This window comes from Silene latifolia, chromosome 9 (genome assembly GCF_048544455.1).
Source record: "Silene latifolia isolate original U9 population chromosome 9, ASM4854445v1, whole genome shotgun sequence".
NCBI lineage: Eukaryota > Viridiplantae > Streptophyta > Magnoliopsida > Caryophyllales > Caryophyllaceae > Silene > Silene latifolia.
Genome location: NC_133534.1, coordinates 17712870 through 17738343, shown reverse-complemented (window position 1 = coordinate 17738343; position 25474 = coordinate 17712870). Strand labels below are relative to the sequence as shown.

The 25474-nt window shown below is 36.1% G+C and overlaps 2 protein-coding genes across 2 annotated transcripts; one reads left to right on the top strand and one right to left on the bottom strand.

Moving 5' to 3' along the window:
• The first annotated feature begins 251 nt into the window (after positions 1-251).
• On the top strand, positions 252-767 carry LOC141600661 (uncharacterized). The gene has a single exon (XM_074420905.1). It carries the CDS (start codon positions 252-254, stop codon positions 765-767), a length of 516 nt encoding a protein of 171 aa, XP_074277006.1.
• Positions 768-8382: 7615 nt separating this feature from the next.
• On the bottom strand, positions 8383-12129 carry LOC141600660 (uncharacterized). The gene is made up of 6 exons (XM_074420904.1): positions 11690-12129; positions 10967-11534; positions 9957-10862; positions 9685-9870; positions 8994-9599; positions 8383-8877 (listed from the first exon to the last, which is right to left on the bottom strand). Exons 1-6 carry the CDS (start codon positions 12127-12129, stop codon positions 8383-8385), a joined length of 3201 nt encoding a protein of 1066 aa, XP_074277005.1.
• Positions 12130-25474: the final 13345 nt, after the last annotated feature.

The window sequence follows — 25474 nt, the reverse complement described above, 5'->3', positions numbered from 1 at the left end:
TGTAGTCACTCGAAACTCCTAATTATATTAAATGCCTATATTTTGCAAAAAAAAATTGGCAACTAAACAACCTTCATTTTTTTTGTAATTTATGAGATATTTCAATTCACATGATTTACAAAAGACAAAACTAAAAAAATTCACCGTGTTTCTTAATATATGAATCTTTTTTATTTAAATAAAAGCGTTCGATTGTAGCGTCGGAGGTGTGGGAAAAGTTGCAGGTAGGGCCGAGCGATGAGGGGATTCATATGGGGATTAGGGATTGGATTGAGGGGAGATGGAGGGAGATGGACGGGCATGGGAGAGAGTTGATGATGGTGGGGTGTTGGGCTGTTTGGGAGGTGAGAAACAAGGTGATATTTGAAGGGAATGGAGTCGTGGGGAGGGAAATTATTAGTCGAGTGTGTAGTGTCATGGAAGAGATAGAGGGAGGGCGTGAGTTGGAGCTGACAGTTGGTGGGAGGAAAGGGCATGGAGAGGTAGTGAAGGGCAGTGGCGGATGGCAAGTACCGGAGCCGGGATTGGTCAAGCTAAATGTTGACGTAGGAGTTAAAGAAGGTGTGGGCGTGGGCGTTGGAGGGGTGTGCAGGGATGAGACGAGAAAGGTGTTATGGGGGATGTCGGTTTTTAGGAAGGAAAATTGGGATCCTCGGATAGCAGAAGTAGTGGCGATTCTAGACGGACTTGAAGAAGCAGCTGCAGCAGGCCATGACGCGGTTGTCGTGGAAAGCGATTGCTTGGAAGTTATCGAAGCACTGCAGTAGAGTAAGACGGTACGCAGTTTGTTTTATCTTGTTTGAGATGATATCCTAGATTTTTGTTCTTCTTTTAAAGCTATTAGTTGGTCGCATATTAGTCGTACTTTTAACGAGGTAGCACATGTACTCGTGCATGCCCTACCGGTGGTTGGAAAAACTGTATGGGTCGGGAATTTGCCCGATGTTGGTGATTGTCTGATTGGTTAATGTTATGGTCTACCCATGTTGGGTTTAAAAAAAAATCGTTCAATTTTTTTAAACTCATAAAAACTATTTCACAATATTATGTCATTAAAATTCTTCAAGATTTGAAAAAAAAAAAAATTAATTCATCCTATCACTTGTTTAGAGACAATAGTTTGGTTTTGAGGCTGTGGGTCGGGTCTAGAGATGGCAATGGATCCAACCCGTATGGATCGGATATGGATCCTAATTTTTAGGACCCGTTGGATATGGATCGGATATGGATCGATTACTTATAAAGCGGATATGGATATGGATCTCACCACTCAGATCCAGATCCGATCCGCATACCCGTTTTCAATAAAAAAATAAATTATCAAATTACTCATTTACTTATTTCACAAGTCATAAGTTTATAGTATAAAAAAAATAAAAGTTGGTAGTGCATGACGTAACTTGGTGATTGTTACTAGTTATGCCACTTAATTTGGCCACTGACATTGATTTGTAGACTCTATGTCACTTCGTAGTTTTAAAAGATAAAGTTGAAATGTTATTGTGTGCGTATAATATGCCACTGACCGAGTTTGTTATTGGCACACTTAATATCACATGGGTAGTTCGTGTTACTTAACTTATAACACTATTGTGTTTGTTGTTTATTTTGATGTTGTCTTAGATCCGCATAGGATGCAGATCCGACCGGACCCGTCGGATATGGATATGATAAAATTGAAACCGTCGGATATGGATCGGACATGGATCCAATGTGGAAAATGCGGATCTGGATCTAGCTGGATCCGGTCCAGATCCGGCCCGTTGCCATCCCTAGTCGGGCCCTCCCTTGGGTTGAATGCTTTACCTTATGTTACCATAGGTGTTGTGGAGTGGATTATTAACAGGATTATTTTTTTTGGTACACTGGTCGATGCTGAGAACAACAAACTGCAGTTCTTTTCTATTATCTGGAACATCTGGGTCTGGAGCAACTTGATTCTCTTTAAGGGTAAGGCTTTTAATCTCCCGACTTTCTTTAATAAGTAGGTTAGTGATGTTACAACGGTGATTAAGGCACGGTAGTTGGGCAGAGGGCCTGAAATGGGGAGGGCTGGGTGGGATATGGTTCCATCGGAGGATCTCACGGACAGGATGCGGAACTGCTACCCGTTTTTTCTAGTGGGTAATGGTTGCGATTGTGGTGTGGTTAGAATCAAAGTGGATGATTGCTGGTTACAAAACTTGGATGCCTCGGCGGGTTGGGTAGTGATATTATGTTCCGGGGGGGTTCAGTTAATTTCAAGCTGAGCCTGCACTTCAAGCAGAAGCAAGAGGTATGCGTGAAGCTCTTAGATGGGTTGTTGCTCGGGGTCTGTTCCATGTGAATTTATCCTCAGGTTGCCTTCAATTGTCGCTTCAAGTGACAAGTCTTTGCAAAGAGCATCATCTAATTAAAGGAGTATTAGATGATATTAGTAGTTCGTGCTCATTTTTCCACTGTTTTTTGTTATAGTTTTATTCCTATAACTCTGAATAACTATCCCCATAGTCTAGCTAAAAGGGCTATGGACCTGTAATGTTTTGAGTTTACTGCTGCCAAAAAAAAAAGCACATTTTGATTTTGTTTAATATGAACTTGAGTTTGAATAATGTTGGACCACATACGATCGACTATATAACCTAATTTTATTTTAAAATGTATGTTTACAAAGCGAATGACAATTGCGAAAACTATCGATTTATAATGGTATGTTTAGGAGTCTTAAATTGAAATTGAATTCCATAATTGACACATTTCAAGTGCTTGGAAATCCCTAAAATTTGGAATTGGAATTGACTCAATTCCTTATCAAATCCAAGCTAGTCAAACCCCCCGGCTCTTAAATACCTACCATATACTAGTCATTTCAATTCAATCACTTCTTACGTTTTATTTTTGTGATGCAAATTTCGTAGTACACATTTTACTCAATATAGTACACTTTTCCCAAATTACCCCTCCTATTTCACCCCTAGGGCCCTAGCTTGTACTGCATCAGAATAGAAGAAGAAAAAGGCACTCACATCTCACGTCCTCTCTTTAAACAACCCAAAACCAACCACCTTATCAACCGTTGTTATCACAAGCACTGACCCACCCCTGCCATTTAACCACCCAGAACCGGCGGCCTCATCCGTCCCCCTCGCGTCTCCGGCGAACTCGGCCTTCTCCCTTGCGTGATGGGCGAACTTCATCTTCCCCTCGCGCGTCCAGACCGCTGTACACCACCAATACACCGTCGGTCAGCCTTGCGCTGTTGCGCTGCCCTTTCCTCCGTCATCCTCCACTCAAGAGTCACGCTGCCAGTCAACAACCACCACCAAACTCTAGTTAATCCAAGACCGCATAATATTCCGACGAACAATAAATTATTGAAATTATGTGGAAAAAAACCAATTTGTTCAATGATTTACAATTAACAAGTTGAATATGTCTTCTATGTTCAAATTTCCACTCATTATTATAAAAATTGATTTATTCAAGAAGTTGGATGGTGATGAATTGGGAGGAATTGATTTTCTGTTTTTTTCTTAGTGAAAGGGAGTAAAGGGTACCAAATGGAAAGTATTGTGTAAAATGTACTGAAATGAGTAAAAAACGTACTGCGAAAATAAATTACGTGTTTTTATTTATGATATTTTTTCTGATCGCAAATATTTTCCGTGAAAATATTGTTTTTTTTTTTCAAATATAAAACATCTGATGACCTCGACCCATATCCGTCTCACCCAAGTCCAATTCCATTTCCAATTCTACGGGTTTCCCAAACCCAATTTTGGAATTGAATTCAAACATTTGAATTTCTACATTTTAAATCATGAAAATAAAATCAATTCCGTGTTTCCAAACACTACCTTACGACCCTTACGTGTTTGTAAATATTTTGTCAATTAATTCAATATTATAATATAACTTTTAGAAGAAGTAACATAAAAATTAAATATTTTTTTACATTGAGCAAAAATAACAAAAATCTTAACATAATGAGCGGATATACATTGATTTTGCATCATCAATAATTGCACATACCACCAAAATATTATTCCTTCATCCTAATGATTGCTTAATCACAACTTGGCCAAAAAAAAAAAAAACAGGAGAGATTGGCACTGAAAGAGGTCCCTTTCAACACATGGCAACCACTTTCTTCCCATAAGATAGGCCAACAACGGCTTAGTTTGGTGCACTCATCTCTCATTCAGTTTATTGTTTCAAATCAGTTTGAATTATTTTAGCACTTTGTATCTCATCAAATTTTAGTCCATTCAGATTTATTAAGTTTATTTCAATTTATTTCAACTTACTTCGATTTAACTCAACCCCCTTCATCCCAAAAAAAACAGGACATTTCGTATCATTACGAAAAATTTGGCCTTGTAAAATTGTGTAACTATTAAAGTTATAATATTGTCATCTAGACTTTAATCATACATCTAGAATTTTAATTTAGATGACTCGAGTCCTAATAATTTTTATATTTTTATCTTCCGAGGGAAAACAAATTGAATTATTGATTATATATAATAAAAAAAAAAAAGCAAAACAAAAACTTGGCTGATACAATGCATTATAGCTTGGTTTGTCATATCGATTTTTAAAGCTACTCGGCTTTTCGGCAACGTATCGCTTTAATGGCAAACTACAATATACTTCCTCCATTCAACTCCACTCTACCACTTTATTTTTTCATATTCACCAATGCGTGTTTTATGCGGTAAATATCATTAGCTACGTATTTGCAAAAATTATAAAAGTTAGATATTTTTAATGTACTCGTAAAGACGAATCAAACAAGATCCACATGAATATATTTACGCTTATATATTGAGAGAAAATCGAGATTGAATGTGCACTTATAAATAGTGTAGAAAATGGAAATAGGTAGAGTGGAGTTGAATGGAGGAAGTATGTAGTTTTTATGGGTCCCACATACTTGCTTTCATCCAATGAGAATTTACCTTTTATTTTTTTTCATAAAGCAAGCATGTAGCTTGGTAGAGCTACCATGCTTGCAAGCTACATCTCACTTTTCCATCTCCAATGATAAGCTACATGCTTATTATTTTGCAAAAGTTGCAAGCAAGTCCTTGTAAATAACCATTGGAGATGCTCTATTACTTATTAGGATTGTTGGACATTTTGTTCACTAAAAGTGAGATGGTTAGTTTGGTTTGAATTTACTCAAAATATAAAACTAGTTTGTAGTGGATGCAATGAAATATCAAATATTATTTTCAAAATTCGACGAAATTTTAAAAATTGACAATCACCTAAGTGGTTTGTTACTTCCCCGTTTCGATCATTTGTTTACCTTTGTTTTTTGGTACAAAGATCAAGGAAAGAGGAGAGAGTAAATTACTAGATTCCCAATAATGGAATAGGTAAACAAAAAACCGGAACGAAAAGACTATTAATTGTTGTTCCAATTACGTCAATTAGTCAATTATAAGACGAGTCAAATATACTTAAAGTGGTGACATTTTTTGGTCTCATCATGCAATTTGTTGTTCGTCTTATGTTTAAAGTGGGTGAATATTTGGCCCGTTTATAACTATAGACGGATATCTCCTATTTATAATGAGAATTTATGGTGTTGTTCAATGTCCACAGTATCAATAAGATGTTTTTCGGTTGCTTAATCAAAGACAATGTAGATGACACTCACGATAACAAATTAACAATGTAGTTAATTTCCATGACGTAATATAAGTATTGAGGGGTTTTAAACTATAGTGAAGGTTGCACCACCCGACTATAATTAGGTGGTTGTTAACTTGTTATGTACTACGTATACCAAATTAGCATTTATTTAACAAAAAATAATATATTAAAAATTTGGAGAAGAGACCCGCCACAACTAATTAAAACTTGTTAGTCTTGTGATCTGATATTTGGCCCTGTTCTTTCTGGCTTTTTAGAGCTGAATCAATCAAATCGAATCAATGGAAGCCGAATCAATCGAATCGAATGAATCGAATCAAATGAATGAAGTCAATCAATCAATAGAGCTGAATCGAATCAATCGAATCAATCAATCGATAGAGCTGGATCAATCGAATCGAATCAATCGAATCAATCAATAAAAAGTCAATTGAACTAAAATAATCATACTACTAATAATAATAATATTCAATATTATTGTTATTATCAACTATAATATATTAATATTCATAGTATAATAGTAATACTAAAATTAATATTTATAAGAAAAAAAATTATAATTATATATGAATAATCATAAATTATAATAATGAAAAAATAGTATTTTTCTACTAATAATATTTTTAATAACAATAATAAATAATAAGGTCATATTAATAATGATATTAGTAAAATAATTGTTTAGAGTAAAAACACTCAAGTAAACGTTGCTCGAATTCAGGTCGAGTCAACGCTCTACTCTCATATGGCATCTCGAGCCTATGCTTGTTCTCTTCGGATGGATCTTTCACGCGTAACAAAGGCCTCAGAGGGTATGCAAAAGGTCCTTCTCTGATGCCTTACGGTAATGGTGGATAGTCGGGACCTTAGCTTGAAGCTAAGGTCTCTATGCCCTCTTGTAGTAGCTCGAGTAGTCTTACTTCTAGAGAGAGGAAGTTGTTGGTGAGAAGTTTTTACCATTGATTGGTGAATAGTTTGATATTTATAGGTTTTATGTGTACCTCAAATGATGGTTTGGCAAGCACGGTTACCATATTCGCTATGAATACGCCTTACCGATTCTCGAATCGCTTATAGAAAATGTGTTACATGTATTTTCAGTAATCAACTTGATAGAATTCGCTTTTAACGATTTGTGATTCGTAGGGTACCAAGCGAATTTGTAACCATGTTGACAAGCGTGTTGACTTGTAAGACCCCGTATTGGCAAGTGAGTCAAGTCGGTTCGGTGTGCCTCATTAATAATATTAATAATAAATGTTATGAATTTTAATAATAATACCAATAAATGTTATGAATTATAATAATAATAATAATAATAATAATAATAATAATAATAATAATAATAATAATAATAATAATAATAATAATAATAATAATAATAATAATATCAACAACAACAACAACAACAACAACAATAACATTAACATTAACATTAATAACATTATTATTCATTTTAATAATAATATTCATCATCATCATCATCATCATCATAATAATAATAATAATAATAATAATAATAATAATAATAAATAAATAATTTATTAACAATATTATTAATTATAATTATAATAATAATAAATAATATAAATATTAAAAAAATAGTATTATTGTTAACAAAATTAATAATAACTATTATTTAAATTAGTAAAGTCAAAAATGAGTTTAATTTAATGGAGTCAATCAATCAATCAATCGAATGGGTCAATCAATCAATCAATCGAATGGAGTGAATCGAATCGAATCAATCAATGGAGCCGAATCGAATCGAATCGAATGAATCAATCGAATGGAATGGCTGGAATCAAATCGAAATGGGCTGAAAATAAGCCAGAAAGAACAGGGCCATACTCTTATAAAAAAAAATGGTTACATGTCAATTAGATGAACCAAAATGTAAGTGATAACCACTTATAAAAATAACATGATAAGGATCTGGTTTTTCTTGTTTTAATGTTAACCGGGGGTTTGAGGGTTGATTCCTCTTAATAAAATTTTCCATGTTGCACTAAGTTACTTACGAATGTATACATGCGGTATAATACCACGGGTTTCTGGTTGTAGGTAACTCGGTCGAGAAGGGCCTACTCGACCGAGTTAGCTGTCGGGCATCTTAAGTTGGGTTCTGGAACGTCAGAACTCGATCGAATAAGTTAGTACTTGGTCGAGTTGGGCTAACTCGATCGAGTAGGTTCTGTACTCGGTCGAGTTGTCGGTCTGACGAGGGTTTTTCCGCGGTTTTGATTTTTATGATTGGGGAAGTATATAAAGTTGTTTCAGCAGTTCTTAATCTTTTTCTAATTATTTTTTTTTAAAACCTAAACTATGCACATCTTCCCTAATCATCACTAAACCGGATTCAAGGAGGTTTTCACATCGTTCTTTCGCGTCGATTCTTTGGTAAGCTTTGTACTTTTGTCCTTATGGTTATAGTGTTATCATTGTTCAGCTCTAATTAGATTTGTTGGGGGAATTATGGTAGATTTTGATGGTATGATATGTGTACAGGTGACGAGTTCGTAGAAGAGCCTTTCTGATCTTGTTGCTGTGATTGTCCAGATTGTAACTAAGGTAGAGTAGTTTCCCTACTCAGTCGATTGTGTAATTGTTTATGTGTATTGCGGTTGTTATTGCTTTACTTATCATTGTTTTTTTTTTTTGGTGAAATGTGAGCAGGTTTCCATTAATTAAAAAATAGTCAATTACAACATCATTTCAAATTTCTAGTACTAACCACAGCTAAGTTAAAATATCTAAACTAGAGAGCCATAGCTGATCTTGGCTAGTAACAAAACGTGGAAGCAGTTGACTGATTCTAGCATGAATCAGCCTCTTCAAATCTCTCACAATATTCCTAGGCAATGTAAGCTGCATATTCAGTCGGCAGTTGTTCCTCTCCATCCAAATGGTATACCAGCAGGCCAGCTTTGCCATTCTGCACACCTGTTGCTGCAACTTAGAGCACCTCCTTGCAGGAACCAAGTTCAGTTGCAGCCAGTTCTCAATCTGTCCCATAATGCACTTACTATATAAACAATCTTCAAACAGATGGGCATGTGTTTCAATGCCCTCCTCACACAGCACACAGTCCTTAGAATCAGAAATCCCATGAGCATGTAATTTTTCACGAGTATTGAGCGCCTTATGATAAATCAACCAAGCTATGAAGGCATGCTTAGGGATATTCCATCTATCCCAAACATCAGAATACCAAGACACAGGTGGGTGTTGACCCTGTATCCAAGCATATCCAGACCCTACTGAGTAGCCTTTAGGATCAGCTACCCAGCAGTTATCCACAAAACCAGCCTTTAGGACCGGTCATTCCCTTTCATATAAATATGATCAACCCATTGAACCCACAGTCTATCTGCCTTAGTGTAGATCCAATTTACAAGCTTCCCAACAGTAGCAATATTCCAACATTCAGCATCTTTCACACCCAAACCACCAGATTTCTTACTGCAGCATACAGTAGACCAAGACACAAAAGGAGCCCTCTGGTACTCTGTGCCTCCATCCCATAGATAATTTCTGCAAATAGCCACAATCCTCCTGATAATCATTTTAGGAATCAGAAATATGGAGGCCCAATAATTATGTAGAGTATTGAGGATAGAGTTAATCAAAACCAGTCTTCGTGAGTAGCTAAGCTTCCTAGCCCCAATCCCTCTTATCCTGTTGACAATCCTTTCCACCAAGATGTTACAGTCCTGCTTTGTGAGCCTACCAGGTTGGATAGGTATGCCTATGTATTTAAAAGGTAAGCAGCCTTCTTGGAATCCTAAGATTTGCAAAATTTCATGTCTCAGTTCAACAGGAACTCCAGCAAAGACTACTTCAGACTTAGCCTCATTCACCACCAGTCCAGAAGAAGCATAAAAAGTAGAGAAAGCTCTAAGCAACAAAATGAATGATAGATCTAGCATCCCCTCTACAAAAAAGTAACAAATCATCTGCAAAGAGCAAATGGGTCAATTTAAGGCTTCTACAGAGAGGGTGAAATCTGAAGAACCACTTCTGGGTAGCATACATCAGAACCCTTGATAAGTACTCCATACAAATTGTAAAGAGCAAAGGAGAAATAGGGTCCCCTTGCCTTAAACCTCTCTTTCCAGCAAAATATCCAAAATGTGAACCATTCAGTTGAAGGGAAAAGTGAGGAGTCCTCACACAAGTCATAACCAGATGCTTAAAATTATCAGGAAAGTTCAATGCTGCCAGCATCTGCTCAATAAAGCCCCATTCAATTTTTGTAAATCTAATTTGAACATGCATCTAGGAGAGGCATTACCTTTATTGTACATCCTTACCAGATCTTGGCAAATAAGGATATTTTCCAAAATACTTCTTCCATGAATAAAAGCACCCTGATTCCTACTTATTATGTCAGGAAGGAACCCAGCCAATCTAGCACATAGAATTTTTGAAATAGTCTTATAAATGACATTACAACAAGTAATAGGTCGAAAGTGTTTGACACTAGTTGGTTTGTCATTCTTAGGTATAAGAGTAATCATAGTAGCATTGATCTGAGTGAGCATCTTACCACTAGCAAAGAAGCCTTTAACAGCATCACAAACCTCCTTGCCAACAATGTTCCAGGCATCCCTATAAAATTGGCTAGTAAAGCCATCAGGTCCAGGGGATTTATCCTTAGGGATGCTGAATAAATGTAATTTAACTTCCTCTGTAGTGACAGCTTTACTCAGCATCTCCCAATGAACAGGACTGCAGCCAAACCCTTGTCTGACTACCCTTTCATTAACAGGGATAGTACTCTTCTGAGATCCCAAGAGGTCCAAGTAATAATCCAAGAAAGCCTGCTGAATTTGAGAGCCCTCAGTACAGATCCTACCATCTTTATCCTCAATACTAAGAACTTTGTTTTGCATCATTCTTTTTTTGATTGAATTGTGAAAATAAGTCGTATTCAAGTCACCCTCAATAGACCATTGAATTTTAGCTCTCTGAATCAGAAAGCTATCCCTAGCTGTCATCAGGTCCCTCAACTCATGATCCACCATCATCTCTTGTTGCATCATCTCCATATCACCAGGATGGTCCACCAACTCCTTCTGAATTTTCTCTAAAAGAGCGGCAGTGAGAGCTGTGCTATTCTCAATATCAGAGAAACATTCTTTATTCAGAGCTTTTAAACCAGGCTTCAGTGCTTTCAATTTTTTAATGACAGAGAACATTTTAGTCCCCTGGTAATCCTGACACCAGACATGCTTCACACAATAAAAAAAAATTCAGATTTCCCCCACATGTTGTAGTATTTAAAACTCTTCCTACCATCCATGTCAGCTTTCTTATTGACAATTGTGCAAGGACAGTAGTCAAACACACCTTCAGGATGGAAATGAGCAAGGTAATCACCATATTCCATCATCCATTCATGATTACCCATCACCCTATCAAGCCTACTATAAACTCTATCCACAGGGTTCTGCTTGTTAGACCAAGTAAACATAGCCCCAGTAGCCTGCAGATCCTCAACACAGCACAGAGAAACACATTCCTGGAAATGTTGCATTTCAGCTTCATAAGTATGCCCCCCAAGTCTCTCCATTGGACTCAACACAGTGTTAAAATCCCCAGCCCAGAGCCAAGGTTCATTACAATTCAATGCAGTATGCTTCAGGAAAGACCAAAGATCAATTCTCTCATATAAATCATTATGAGCATATATCATAGTGAGAAGGAAGCTATGATCATCAGTCCTTGAAGTCACTCTCATATGAATATATTGAGCATTATAAGCAAGGACATTAACTATGAATAGCTCAGGTTTCCACAAAATCCAAATACGACCTCCCTTATGCCAACTACTATTAGTAGTAATACTCCATCCTTCACAGAGAGAAGTACTCTTATTCAGAAGATTCCTAGGTTTTATTTTGGTTTCCAGTAGTCCAAATAAACCTACCCCATTATTATGCATAAACCACTTAACCAATTTTTGTTTATTCAAATCATTTAAACCTCTCACATTCCAAAAACCCAAATTATGCATGAGATGGTTGAGAAGGGGGGTCTTTACCACTCTGCATCACTCCCCCTAGGAGTAGTGCCATTTAAAGCATCTAAGAAAGAAAGAGGGCCTTTCCTGCCATAAGCTAGAATTTCAGTAATACCACCCTGCTTATTGATTTTCATGATATGCATAGCAGGAGTATAAACATTAGGTCGTACCAGGGGAGGGAATCCCTCAGGAGAGAAAACAATTGAACGTTTAGCTCTAGGGGGATCCACCTGTTTTTGCACTGGCTTCCAAACTTGCCTCTTTTGTTTCTCTGGAGAAGGATTTGGTTTTCCCTTTGGTTGAACCTTTGGCTTAGCCTTTCGACACTGCTGTTTGACATGGCCAAATCCTTTACAACCCTCACAAGAAACAGGTCTCCACTCATAATGCACATGAACAACCACAACATTACCATTTTCATCCAGGAATTGGATTTTGTCTGGTAGGTGTTGGTTCATCTGCAGTTCTACCAGGACCCGAGCATAACTCAGTCTTTTTTTTCAATAGTAGCAATATCCTTCCTAACAAAATTGCCCACAAGTCCTGCAATAGGCACTAAACAGTCCCCCGAACTTCGGAGGATTCCCGTTAACCGCACCCAAATAGGGACCATGTCAATTTTCTCCTTAACAAGGTCAACATCCACACTCCAAGGTTTAATCACAATAGGCTTGTTGTCAAAGAAATAATATCCAGCATTCAAAAGAGCAGACATCCCACCAGGCTTAGTAAACCTAACTAGGAACACACCATTCTCCATGAATGAGAACCTATCTATACCAAATTCAGACCAAGCCTGATAAACATAATCCTCAATTACTTCCATAGGAGGGTTAGCTCCTAAGATATAACAATAAACAGACTGGTTCCAAAATTCTACCTCTGATTTTATATCATCCGACGTGAACTTCAGTAGATCCAGCTGTTCCTCCTCCTCAACAATCGTTTCCAGAGCTATGTTTTTGCCACCCTGACGAAGGAGCCATCCAGAATCTGGGTTGTCAGGCACTCCCTCATCAAGATTGAGAACAGGGATACCCACAATAGACCCCAAAGATACTGTCTTTTTCGCATCACCAGTTTGAGGCCCCTGTGTAGTCCCCTTAGCATTGACCGTCTGCGTAACTTTCTCAACTGTCGCATTCACCGCCCCCTTATTTTTTTGATTATTTTGATTTTTTGTATTAGGAGTAGTTCTTGGGAGTTTAGAAGATGAAGCTAACGGCGAGAATTGATTATCAGTAAAGGTCATGATAGCCATGGATGTTAGAGCTGCACAGAAAACAAAGATGATTTTTCAGGTGTTTTTAGGGTTTTCTCTCTCTATCTCTAACATTTTTTTTAATCTTACCCGAGTGAATTAGAGTGTAAGACAGTTTTTGCTTATCATTGTTGTTGATATTGGTTGGAGGAGATGGTGATGGTTGCGGTTGGGATTGTTTTGTGAGCCATGTTTAGAGATGGTCTCATTCCCATGTTCGCCTCTTGTGTCTCTCGTCACAAAGGAGATGTGCACATTAATGGTCTGGGTTGGCTCGTTCCGATGAGCGGGAATTTGGTGGGCAAGGTTGCGCTCTCCCACTGGCGGTGTGGATTACCTGTTGCGATGGGTAACCAGTGATTTGGTGACGATTGGAATTGGTGATTGACTGGTTACGTTGTTATATTTGTTTCCGATACGTACATTGTTTGGTTATGCAGTTGACTGACCCCGTTTTATGTTTTCAAAACTGTGATGATCCATTCGGGGATGGTGAGCAGTTGGCTTAGCAGGTGATTATTGTTGATGGTTGATTAGATAGCTTGCGGGGCGTGGTCGTCACTAGTCGTCTTAATGCTTTAGCTGACATTAGTTTATTTTGAGGCTTTATTCCAGTTGCACCTTTTCCTTTGGAGTTTCTTTTGAAGAATCTAAACTTTATTACTCATTTTCATTTAAGTTGTTCTTTATTGTTACTATGATGCGTGCTACCTCGGGCAACCAAGATGGTAGCACCCCTATATGCTGAGGTTGTCCTTGATAAGGCACTTTGGTATATGGGGGTGTTACATGCGGTCCGGGAACACTTTGGGGTGTTGGGGTTTGGTAAACTGCATATTAGCCAAATTTTAGCATATTCAAAGATTTTCGCATGTTTGACTAGAGGTGACAATCAGATCAGTTGGGTCGGGTCATATCGGGTCAGCCAACCCTTTCAGGTCAAATCAGGTCCGGTTTCGGGTCGGGTAATTTCGGCTCAAATGATGCACGGGTCGTGTCGAGTTCGGGGCGGGTCATTAATGGGTCCGGTTACTTTATCAGATTACTTCAATTTTTTACTATTAAATTTATTTTTAAGTCATTATTTGGTTTGATTACTTCATTATTAAGTCAAACGTATAAACCTAAGTATAAAATCACTTTCATTTTGATCAATATTAAGGTTAATAATTGTCGGGTCATCAATTTAATCGGGTTAGTATCGGGTCGGGCCTGGGTCGGGTTCGGGTCACTAATCGTCGGGTCATGTCGGTTTACGGGTCGTCGTCGGGTCGATTTCGGGTTGGAATATTCTCGGGTTCTGTCGGGTCGGGTTTGCTCGAGCTCGAGTTGGGTCATGCTTGTCAGCTCTATGTTTGACCTATAAGTTGTATGAACTTGTCTAAACTGAACTTATAGGAACTGAACTGAACTGAACTCATAGGAACTGAACTTATAGGAATTGAACTGAACTTATAAGAACTGAACTGAACTTATAGGAACTGAACTGAACTTAAAAAGACAAATAGAAGTCCAAAAGAATAGAGCCTTGGCCCAACATATTAATTAACATATTTTTTAAAAAAGAAAATTTTCCTTCATTTTACAAAGAAAATTATCCATCAACTTATTTTATTCTACTAAATACCAAACACTCAAACTAATTCTAACTAAAAGGTTTAGTTTCTTTCTAGCTAATTCTATTGCAATAGTAATTCGCTCTTTCTGAAAATTTTGTCACGGTGTATATTGTAGTCTCTAGTTGAACTGCTCATTGCAAATCTGCCACCTTAGATCAACATAAAAATGCACTGTATATGCTAAATTATTAAAGTCTTATTCATTAATCATTATACCATATAAATCCAAAATTTAATTTAAAAAAAATAAATTATTTTCTGACGACCCTTTTGTCTCCATTCTCCATATACCAATAGTACCTTGTATAAATACACTCAAGCTAACCTTCCTATTCATTCATACTTCACTGTTCCATTTCATCTTATTTCTAAAAAACATAAAATTTTCATTATTTGTATTCATAAAACACAATCTTTTACCAAATGGGATTCCAGACTCTCCAAAGACAAAGAAATCGATACGAAAAACTATCAAGAGACGACGATCACAGAGGGAAGATTAATGGGTTGAAGTTGTCACCAAGGAGAAGGTGTGTTTTGGTGAAGAAAATGAAAGGGAAAGTGATTAAAGGATTGAAAATGTCAAGAATTAGGAGATTTAATTGGAAAGCATTTTCATTAATTGAATTTAGTACAAAAATTACTAAGATTTATAATGAAGTTATAAAGAGGTTGATAGAGTTGGATGGTGGTAGTAATATTGTACTTACTTCTACTTGGGGACTTCCTGTTCTTTCTCATCATGATCATCCTCTTTATTTAAGGAGGAATTTGGGTTTTGTTTGATTATTTCAAGTTGTATAAATATGTGAAAGTGGAAGTGTTTTTACTAATAGTATATATTTTACAAAAAAAATTTTATATTAATTGTATCAATAATATCGAGTGCTTTAAAGATTTCCAGCGTATCATAAATTAACGAGGTAAGGATGTTTGGATTTATGCAGCCTTGTCCATGTATGAACAGTACAGAAAGATAATTAGATTTAAGATGATCCATGAAAAAAAAAATATTGTGTTTTCACCACCATGAAGTAATAATCACCTTAATTATAAGTGTTCATTTGATTATCTAATTTACTACAAAATTTTCACAAAAAAATACTGTGTATTATAGTTATACAATGCAAGAAATATTATGTCAGTTTACTTGATTTCTAATCTAAAAGTCCCAATTCACGTATAAGTTTATAACCAATCTATGAAACTATTTACTATATTTTCCCAAATCAAATGAACAAGTAGTAAACTCCTATTTAACATCTTCATATGCATGTGTAGTTTACCGGTGTGTAAGAAGCCGCTTGATCACCAATCTCCGATAATAGGTATAGACATGATAGTTAGCTGTTATAATAACAAACGCGCGAAAGATAAATAAAGAACGATAAAGAAAGTAACACACAGATTTACGTGGTTTACTAATAGTGTGTTAGCTACGTCCACAGGACAAGAGGGAGGAGAGTTTTATTGAAATTGAGGATTTTTAACGGATTTGAGCTTCAAATTCAAAAAGTCATCATATGCATAAGTGCATAACTATTAGAGTGATGTTTAGAGAGTTTATATACTACTCTCTAAGACCTAATACATAATTAGGACTATAAACTAGTCGATCTGAGCTCGAGCTTCCGAGTCGAGCTTTGCTAAACTCGGGCTCGAGCTCGTTTTGACCGAGCACTAGCCGAGCTTTGACCGAGCTGATTCTGAGGGCTTGTCGAGCCGGCTCAGATCAATTACAGCCCTATACAGAATAATCTAGAAATGTCCAAAACAGAATCCTAACTAAAACAAATATCAAATACCCCATCATAATTATTTAAAACATTTGCTAACAAATTCAAGACATAAATCCAACATTAACAATATTCACCAAACAAGTACTCCCTCTGTTCCGGTCATTTGTTGTCTTTTTCCATTTTAGGGTGTCTCAGTCAATTGTTGTCCTTTCTATTTTAGAATTGCATTTGATGAGCAATTTGATCCATCACACTCAATTTGATCCACTTGTCATCTTATAATTGGCCTTCTTCCCTTTTCTTGATCTTTGTGCCAAAACCAAAAAACAACAATTAACCAGGACGGAGGGAGTAACAAACTAAGCTCCTCCCAAGTCCCAAATCCTTGACACTACTATAACCGGAAAGGAAAAAGAAGAAAAACAAAAAAACATGTTTTTTAGTGAAATTGGCCTGAGTGAAGTAGGGCAATGATGTTTGGGACTCAGCTGAGTGGGCCTATATGGTTCGGGTCCATATGGGCTCAAAAGGGTAATGTAGTGGATGTGATACTGTCCCTAGTCGGCCAAAAAAGAATATATCCAAGCAAAATCAAATATCATATTTTGGAAGTTAATGTTAACCAAATGGACCACCTTACCCATTTGGTCTGCTAACTATCAAAACCTCCATTTTGTGTGACCTGTGTTTGATGTGCTTTCATATGGTTTGCTCTTTCTGCTTTCTCACTTTGGTTTCTTTCTAACTTGTGACTTTTGAGTGACCATCAAGTGTCTTATAATGGTGCACAAAATCTCATTGAAGACGGCACGTATTCGTCACTTTGGAGTGACGGATATCATTTTCTCTCACAAATGACCCAAATAGAGGAGAGAGGAAAGCACATGTGGGTGCCCCCACCTTGTCCCCCTATCCGTTTTATGAGTGGCATTATCCGTCACTTGCTCCGACCCGTCTTCAGCAAGACTAATTGATAATGGTGAATCAAATCATTTTTCATGTATTATTATTACTATTAATGATTAATGATATGACATGATATTACCTGAAATAAATCATTCATTAAAATATGACTATACATTATCCATGATACATCATCATGTGATAGAGAGAGTGATGATATGATGTTTCTATACTTGGAAATGATAGGAACATTATAGGGATATTTAATTTATTCTAATATTTGGTTGGAATATTTTGAAATAAAATTAGAAATTCGATGGATACTTTTTTTTTTCGAAGGAACACCCTAAGGTGTTTATATCGTATTATACCTTTGATGATTCACTAGATCAAATACGACGACCGACTTGCCATGGGTTACCGTGACCTAGCTCATGAGCTACTCTATTAAATTTTTAGGAACAAACGACTTATCTACCCTATCAAAATCCTTACAAGCATGAAAAATACCGTTCATGCAATTGAAAAGGCACCATGTGATCTATTATTCAAACAAAACTCTTGACCAAGCTCAATGTAACTACTCAACCACCGAAAAAGAAATGCTAGCAATTGTTCATGCAATTGAAAAGTTTAGGCCTTACCTTGTGGGGTCTAAGGTGGTGGTTTACACCGATCACACCGCATTACGACAATTGATGCTTAAAAAGGATGTCAAGCCTAGGCTCTTGAGTAGAGATGTCCATGGACCGGGTTCGAGTCAGGTGAAGCTTCACCCGTATCCATCCATCACATTAAATGTAACGCCCCGTATTTTTCATAGCATATTTACATAATTAATCCCGATATTATAATTTTAGAATAAAAACTTGAAATTTCATTCAATACCTTTTTAGCCTTTAAAACAATCATTATAAGTTGCGACTTTTCATGCGTGCGTAACTTTAATCTGTCTTCGTATTTTGACCCTTAATTGCTCATCCGAACTCCAATTAAGGCGAAACAAAAGCCTAAATTTATTATTTTTCCGATCCCGACACAATGGTAATGTTTTCATTTGCCATTAACAACTTTAAAATATCGAACCTGCTCGGTTTGTGCAAAGAGTCTTCATAAAATCACGGTGTTTATAAATTAATTCCATGATTACCTTGCAAACAAATAAAGATTTGTTTTTTACCTCCCTTATTTAAGAAGGGTAGCAGCTTGTGACTCTTTCTCCTACCCCAAGACATCCATTCTTATGAGGAGTCTAATCTTCCACCAACTTTTGTTTTTTCTTCATTCTTGTGTATGGACTAGACCTTTCACTCTTACTCAAAACATGACCATTATCCTTTGTGATGATTTCCAGTTGAATGCAAATGATCCATGAACTTGAACACATGGAGTGAGTAGATTTACATCTTATTTAAAGCACCTAAGTTCACTTATTTTACACCTTGCTTCACTTGCTCAAAGCTCCTTACGACATTTGCATACTTACATCTTCCATCTCCCACAAAGCCTAAGTTAAAAGTTGTATACTTTTTATTCCCTTTTCTATTCCTAACTCTTCCTTGATTATAATTACTAGATTAATTAAGTAGATAATTTATTACTAACTTGTTTGTTATTTTGTTATTGTCATGGAGAAGCTTGTTGATCTAAGCATCTTTGATTACATTCAAGACCCGGATAACCTTTAAGGTAACCTAACCTAACCCTTTGCCTCGTAATTTTAGAATACTAGTAATCTAGTCAGGAGGCAAATAGACATATATTGGTAGGATAGGTCTTTCTAACTAGTGTCATATATATATTTTAGTACAACATGATATTGCTTGTTATATGCATGTTACTTGCCTACCTTGAATAAATCACTTAAATAAATTAATATGTGGAAATTGACAATGTGTCAATCAAGTTATAAGCTTACTTATTGTGTTATCACCTCACATGAAATTAGGGGCGAAGCCAAGATTTTATATATGGGGTAGCAAAATTTTTATAACATTTCTTCTGTTACACGAAACGTAGATGAACACAACTTTTTTTTGTAATAACTGCTTCTTTTTTTTTTTATTTAAAAAGAAGAATTATTTTCGCGCTTATTGATATGAAATTGTTTATTGCGCTTGAGTCCTAACTTCTAGTAGTTTAACACTTCTAGTGATCGTGTATATACGTGATACTAATAAAAGCGTCGCAACTTGTAACTTATAACAAAAAAAAACATACAAATCTGTCGTCTCAATTATTTGTTTACTAATGATTAAAATATCAGACACAAAGAATGAAATAGGTAAATAAATGATTTAAAGGAGTAATAAGTAATAATTTGTAAAATAGTATAGTCATACGAAGTATACTATAAAGGTAGTACTAAATATTTGGTAGTTACCTTTGTATTTTCGAAATGTTAAATTATTGAATGCGTTGGTAATAAAACAAAAACTCAATTTTAAAGAAATCATTGAATACAAACATCTCTTTAAGTTTCAAACATGCTCATCCACCTCATAATGTGAAGAAAAAAAAAATAAAAAACGCCTGACAAAGTGAAGAAATGAATAAAAAATGCCTCATAATGTGAAAAATAAAAAATAAAAAATGCTTCATATGAGGCTTGAACACATCTTGTCTTAGAGAGAGGCCAAAAGCCCACAACTTTACCACTGCAGCAAAAACTTGATATTTCTAATTTAGCGTCTTATTTTTAATTACACAAATATTACAACCATCAGTACTCGGGTAGCAGACCTTCCCTTTCTCATTTATTTTTCCGGGCTTGGGGTAGCGGCCGCTACCCCTTGCTACCGCCAAAATTCGCCCCTGCATGAAATATATATCTCTGAATAAATCATTTACTATGCACTCACATGTTAGATCCACTAAAACAAAATCAAAAATGAAAAATGGTATATGTGTATGCTAATTTATATGGAAAATGCTAAAACTTCTTATTTGCACTCGTTTCGTTTCATGCATGTTATGGAGCTGAAATTTTTATATGTATTACCTTCTGATATATAGGATGTTTGGGCGCAGATTTTGTATCAATACGATTTTTATTCGGTTTTATAAAATTCTTACAAGCCTGAATAATGTAAGAAATTCAGTAAATTATGTACCCTTTTAAAAATCATGAAAACATTACAGGAGTTCATTTATATTATGAGGAATCACCTGGTAAAAGTTTATTAGAAAACACTTAGTTTAGACCCCTTTTCGAAAATGAACAAAAAGGTCACTTTATAGTCTAATCTGAATTTAATACCATTAAATTATTTGGTGAAGTTACTTTATAAAAATAAAACTTTATTCAAGTGTAATACAGCAAGGAGAATATACAAATACCTTTTTAAAAATAACTATATTAAATTATTCATTTTAAACTAAAACTACCTTGCTTAGTTATTTTAATAATTGTTGGGATATTCTACCATGTATCCCTGAGTTTTTCGGTTTTCTATGTTGTACCCCTCCTTTTTTTAAGTCTACATTGTACCCCTAAACTTCTTAGTTTTTCTCCATCATAACCTCGTTTAACTCTTCAATAACTTTATTATTATCAAACGACGATACTTTGACCTTTATTCTAATTTATTAATGTTGTATCACCATTGTATATGAGAAACATCATAAATCACTTTTAACAATCACCAACTACTATTAAAAACATACGGAGTATGTTATGAGTCATGACATGATAATGAAGATTTTTTAAACTTTTAGTTAGCTTCGTTTACTATTTCGTGGCTAATGAGTAATTCGACAAACTAATAAGTAAATGAGTGGGTTACCGAGTAATTGGAATGATAAATAGACGATTTAATATGTCATTTAAGAAACTAAGTTAGCAAAGACAATAAATAAGGTCATGGTATAGACTAATGTATAAAGTTTAGGGGTACACCATAGAATATAAAAAAAGGAGGGGTACAATATAGAAAACCAAAAACCACGAGGGTACACCATAGAATATCCATAATTGTTTTAAGAGCTTAAGTAAATTTTACTCTAAAAACAGTTTTAGAAACACCTTTAAGGATCTTAACAAGTGTAAACGTGATTCTTAACAATTTTGGTGAAATTATTAAATCTTGAACTCAAATGCCTTTGAAGATTTTATTTTAAAATACTCGTCTTCACCATTAAATTTTGAGTAAAACAATATGATAATATAAGGACGAGTTAAGGGTAAGATAAGACCCGAACTATGCATTTTTTTCCAGTTAAGGAATTGTACTATCAAATTATCCAGTTAAGGACCTCTATTTTAACCCCGTCAACTTTTCCGACTTTCCGTAAGTGCTATAGAATGCACACTTTTTTAAAAATTTATGTGGGCCCATCTCAATTGAAAGCAAAAAGAGGAGCATGTTTCTTTCTCTAATCTTACGCACCTTTTAATTCTGCCACCACCAACATCCTCATCCTTGTTCATTTACAATCCATATTCCACAACAAACCAACTCTAAAAATTAAGAAGATGAAGTCAATTAAGTTAGCTCATGAATGGGATTTTCAGTTTGGAAGTTATTGAAGAATTTAGACACCGTCATTGCCCGAGTACATCGAGCTTAACATTTTAAAACGGGTCGATTTTAGATACTCGTTTAAGCTACGATCTCAGTTGTACGTGGCAAACCGGGAATGGTATATTTAGAGTGAAGTAGTTCGCTTATTGGCTTGTAATGATCAGAGGACGCATAGCCTATGTTTATGGGATCGAGCTCGGTGAATTATGACAAATGAACTAATGAAGTAAAGAATAGAAAAAGTATATGAAGTCTATGTGTTGTGGCTTTCTTTTCATCGCTGATTTCTTCTCGATCTCATCCCATTCATCAATAGTTCATTGCAGCACAACTAAACTTTTTTAATTGAACTAGCTGTAGATGATGTACGTCTGTGTGAGTTGTAAGGATAATTAAAATCTAAGGCTGATAAATGTATCGTTAAAAATCAGTGGTTTTAGTTAAATTTCTTTATAAAACCCGACTGAAATTTGGAGGACAAAATCAGTGATACAATTAGAGGAAACTGTTGGAATATGTGTCCTCCGACAATAATGCGATCACGACTGTTGATCATGATGATCACATGTTTAAGTCTCAATATAAAGAATACAATTGGGAAGTAATTTTTTCATCAACCTGGTCCACACATATCGGTAATGATTGGGTGTAGAGTTTGACATTCTTGTCGTGCGACGGTGGTGATCAGTTGATCCCCTAGGTCATACCTATAGGGCAACACTCTTAATTGATCATTTAATTGATCGTATAACGTTACGAGTTAATTAAATTACTTGAAAATTGTCGGACGATTTTGGAAGTAAAATTTACGTATCTCATTATAATCTGATTAAATAAGATACGGTCTGAGTAATCCAATTGTTTCATTACTCAAATGAAATTATTGTTTAAAGAAACAATTGAAATTGAATGAATTATTATAAATACAAATTGTTGTGATTTATAATTAGTAAAATATTTTGGTACAAGTAATTATGAATTACTAAGTCGATTTTTGTGTATGACGTATTTTTGTTAATACGTTGATTTTTAATATGTTAAAAATACATAACAATTTTATGTGACATGTGACATATTGACAAATTGACAAAAATAAAATGGATTCCATTTTACATATGTAAACCGAAATTAAGGGTGGAATTAGGATAATATTGTGTTTATTATTTGAGTGGTAAACATGATGATTACCCTAATTGTCTAGCCATGCACACCTAGTTTACATTGTGAAGACAAACAAAGGCATGCATTGGCTCCCTTTGCCCCCCTCTTCCACCCGGTTTTTGGAGAGGAAAATATTTTACCTAATATACACAAAATGCATTTTGTTGTATCATTCATTCACCAAAAATATTTTAGAGAGATAAAATATTTCACCTTCCTTTCTTCTCTCTCTCAACCGGTTTTTGGGAGATAAACCAAATAATTTTGGGTCAATTTTTCTTACAAAATTAATATTGTCTAGTATTCATAATATTAATTTTATTAAGAGTGTGCTTTGGGTATTAATCCTTGGGAGAGATCCTATACTTGGGTCTTTGTTCATCCATAAAGGAAAGCACAAGAACAAGAGAGAAGGAGATCTCTCTTGTGCCCTAGAAACCGAAATTCCAATGTAAGGATGAATATTTCTTCTTTATTTTGTTTAAAGTTTGCATGCATAAGATCACTTATTAATTTTATGACAAATTAAAATAAAACATATATGAATATGTTAAGTATATAGATCTATTTTTCCTTCAGAAACCAATATGAAGAAGTTTGGGGAGAGACAATAATAGAACAACTCAACAAACAAAATGAATGGGAAAAGATTATAACATTTTTTTAATTGTTTAATTATATTTTTAAGGACATCAATGTCAATTTAACGGCAAGAATAACGGAAAGCTTGTTAGAGGTCCTTAACGGAACAAAATGAAAGTTGAGATCCTTTGTAATACTATGGATTTTATAGGCTGGTACTCGACCGAGTATGGCCTACTCGGTCGAGTAAAGTGTGTCGTGGTCCCTGTTTGGCTACTACCTAGGAATACTCGGCTGAGTATGTGGAATACTCGACCGAGTAGAGGGTACTCGGCCGAGTATACTCTATACTCGACCGAGTATCCGGTCTGTCGAGTGTTTTTCCGCGGTTTGATTTGGAAATGATTAGGGCATTATATATATTACGCTAGACAGTTTCTAATTACGCTTTACAAACCTAAAAACATTCTACGACGCCCTAATCATCTCCGAATCTCTCCTTGTGTGTGGGTGATCATAGCAATTTCATTCATTCCTTTTGATTCATCGTCAGTAAGTTCCCATCTTCATATTCACTGATTTATATTTTAGGGTTTGTTCTTGATTATGAATTGGGGGAAATGGGGGTTTTGCAGTTAGTGATTGTATTATGTGATTGTTGGTGTAGGTGACGATGTGGTATTTGTTATGCATTTGTATGGTTGATTGCAGCGTAAGCGGATTGCGAAAAGGTAGGGTTTCCCTACTCAGTTACTGTTAATTGATTTAAGACTGTGCTTGTGTTGTAATTGTTGTTATCTGCTGATCATCGGAGTATAGGTGTTGTCATGGCGGTGGTGATGTGGTTGTGTTGTGACGGTTGTGGTGTTGTGACAGCTGTGATGTTGTGTGTGTGATTGTAGTGGAGTCACTTGCGGGAGTGGCTTCACACCCTAGTTCGCCCTCCGTGGAACCCGTCACGGGAGGGGATGTGCACATTAAGGGACAAGGATTGTTAGTCGCTCGTTGATGAGCTGGACTAGATGGGGATGGGCTGCGGTCACCCACTGGCGGCGAGGATTACTTGTTGCGATGGGTAATCTGGCAGGGCTACACACTTCGGTGTGTAGTCGGTTACTGTGTGAGATCGGGAGACCGGGGATGGAGGATGATTAGCCGGTTACATTAATTGTTTGTCTTATCTTGATTGAGCGGTACTGACCCCATGTTGTTATTTTGTAAAACCTGCGGTGATCCATTCGGGCATGGTGAGCAGATTATGTCAGGTAATGCAGATGTTTAGCTATGGGACAGTCATGGGGAGTCATCACTTCGAGTCTAGCTTCCGCTGTTACGAGTTTAGTTGTCTTTGATTTCAGTTGTATTGAGTTCCTTACGCTTTTATTTTGAGTTGGTGTAACACCCCCATACTCCAAGTGCCTTACCAGGACCACTCAGGTATGAGGATGTCACCATCTCGGTTACCCGAGGCATGATAATCATAAGACAATGAAGAAACATACTTTATTAAATAAGTTTAAGTGATTACATTACAAAACCAATTGTAAGCAAAATACAACTGTCCTCAAACTATAAACCAACTGAAAGGAACTGTTCTAATAAACACAGCGGAAGACTAAAGACTCTGATATGTGATGACTCCATCCCCAGCTAGATCCCACGCGTATCCAAGATATACCGCTGCTAAATCGCTCACCACCCCCGAATGGATCACCACAGTTTTTTAAAACATTTAAACGCGGTCAGTACTAATCACACAACTCAATACACATCAACAATAAGATAAACAGACAGCTGAACTGTCACACACACATACACACACCACCAACCAATTCCCATCATCTCAATACCGATCCGTCCACCGACCCGACCGCCGCTGGGGGACCGCAGCCGTTCCCACCTAAGCCCCGCTCATCGTACGAGCGATAACCCTGTCCCATTAATGTGCACATCCCCTTTCGTGGCGGGTTCCACGAAGGGCGAAACTAGGGCGTGAGATCACTCCCGCAAGTGAC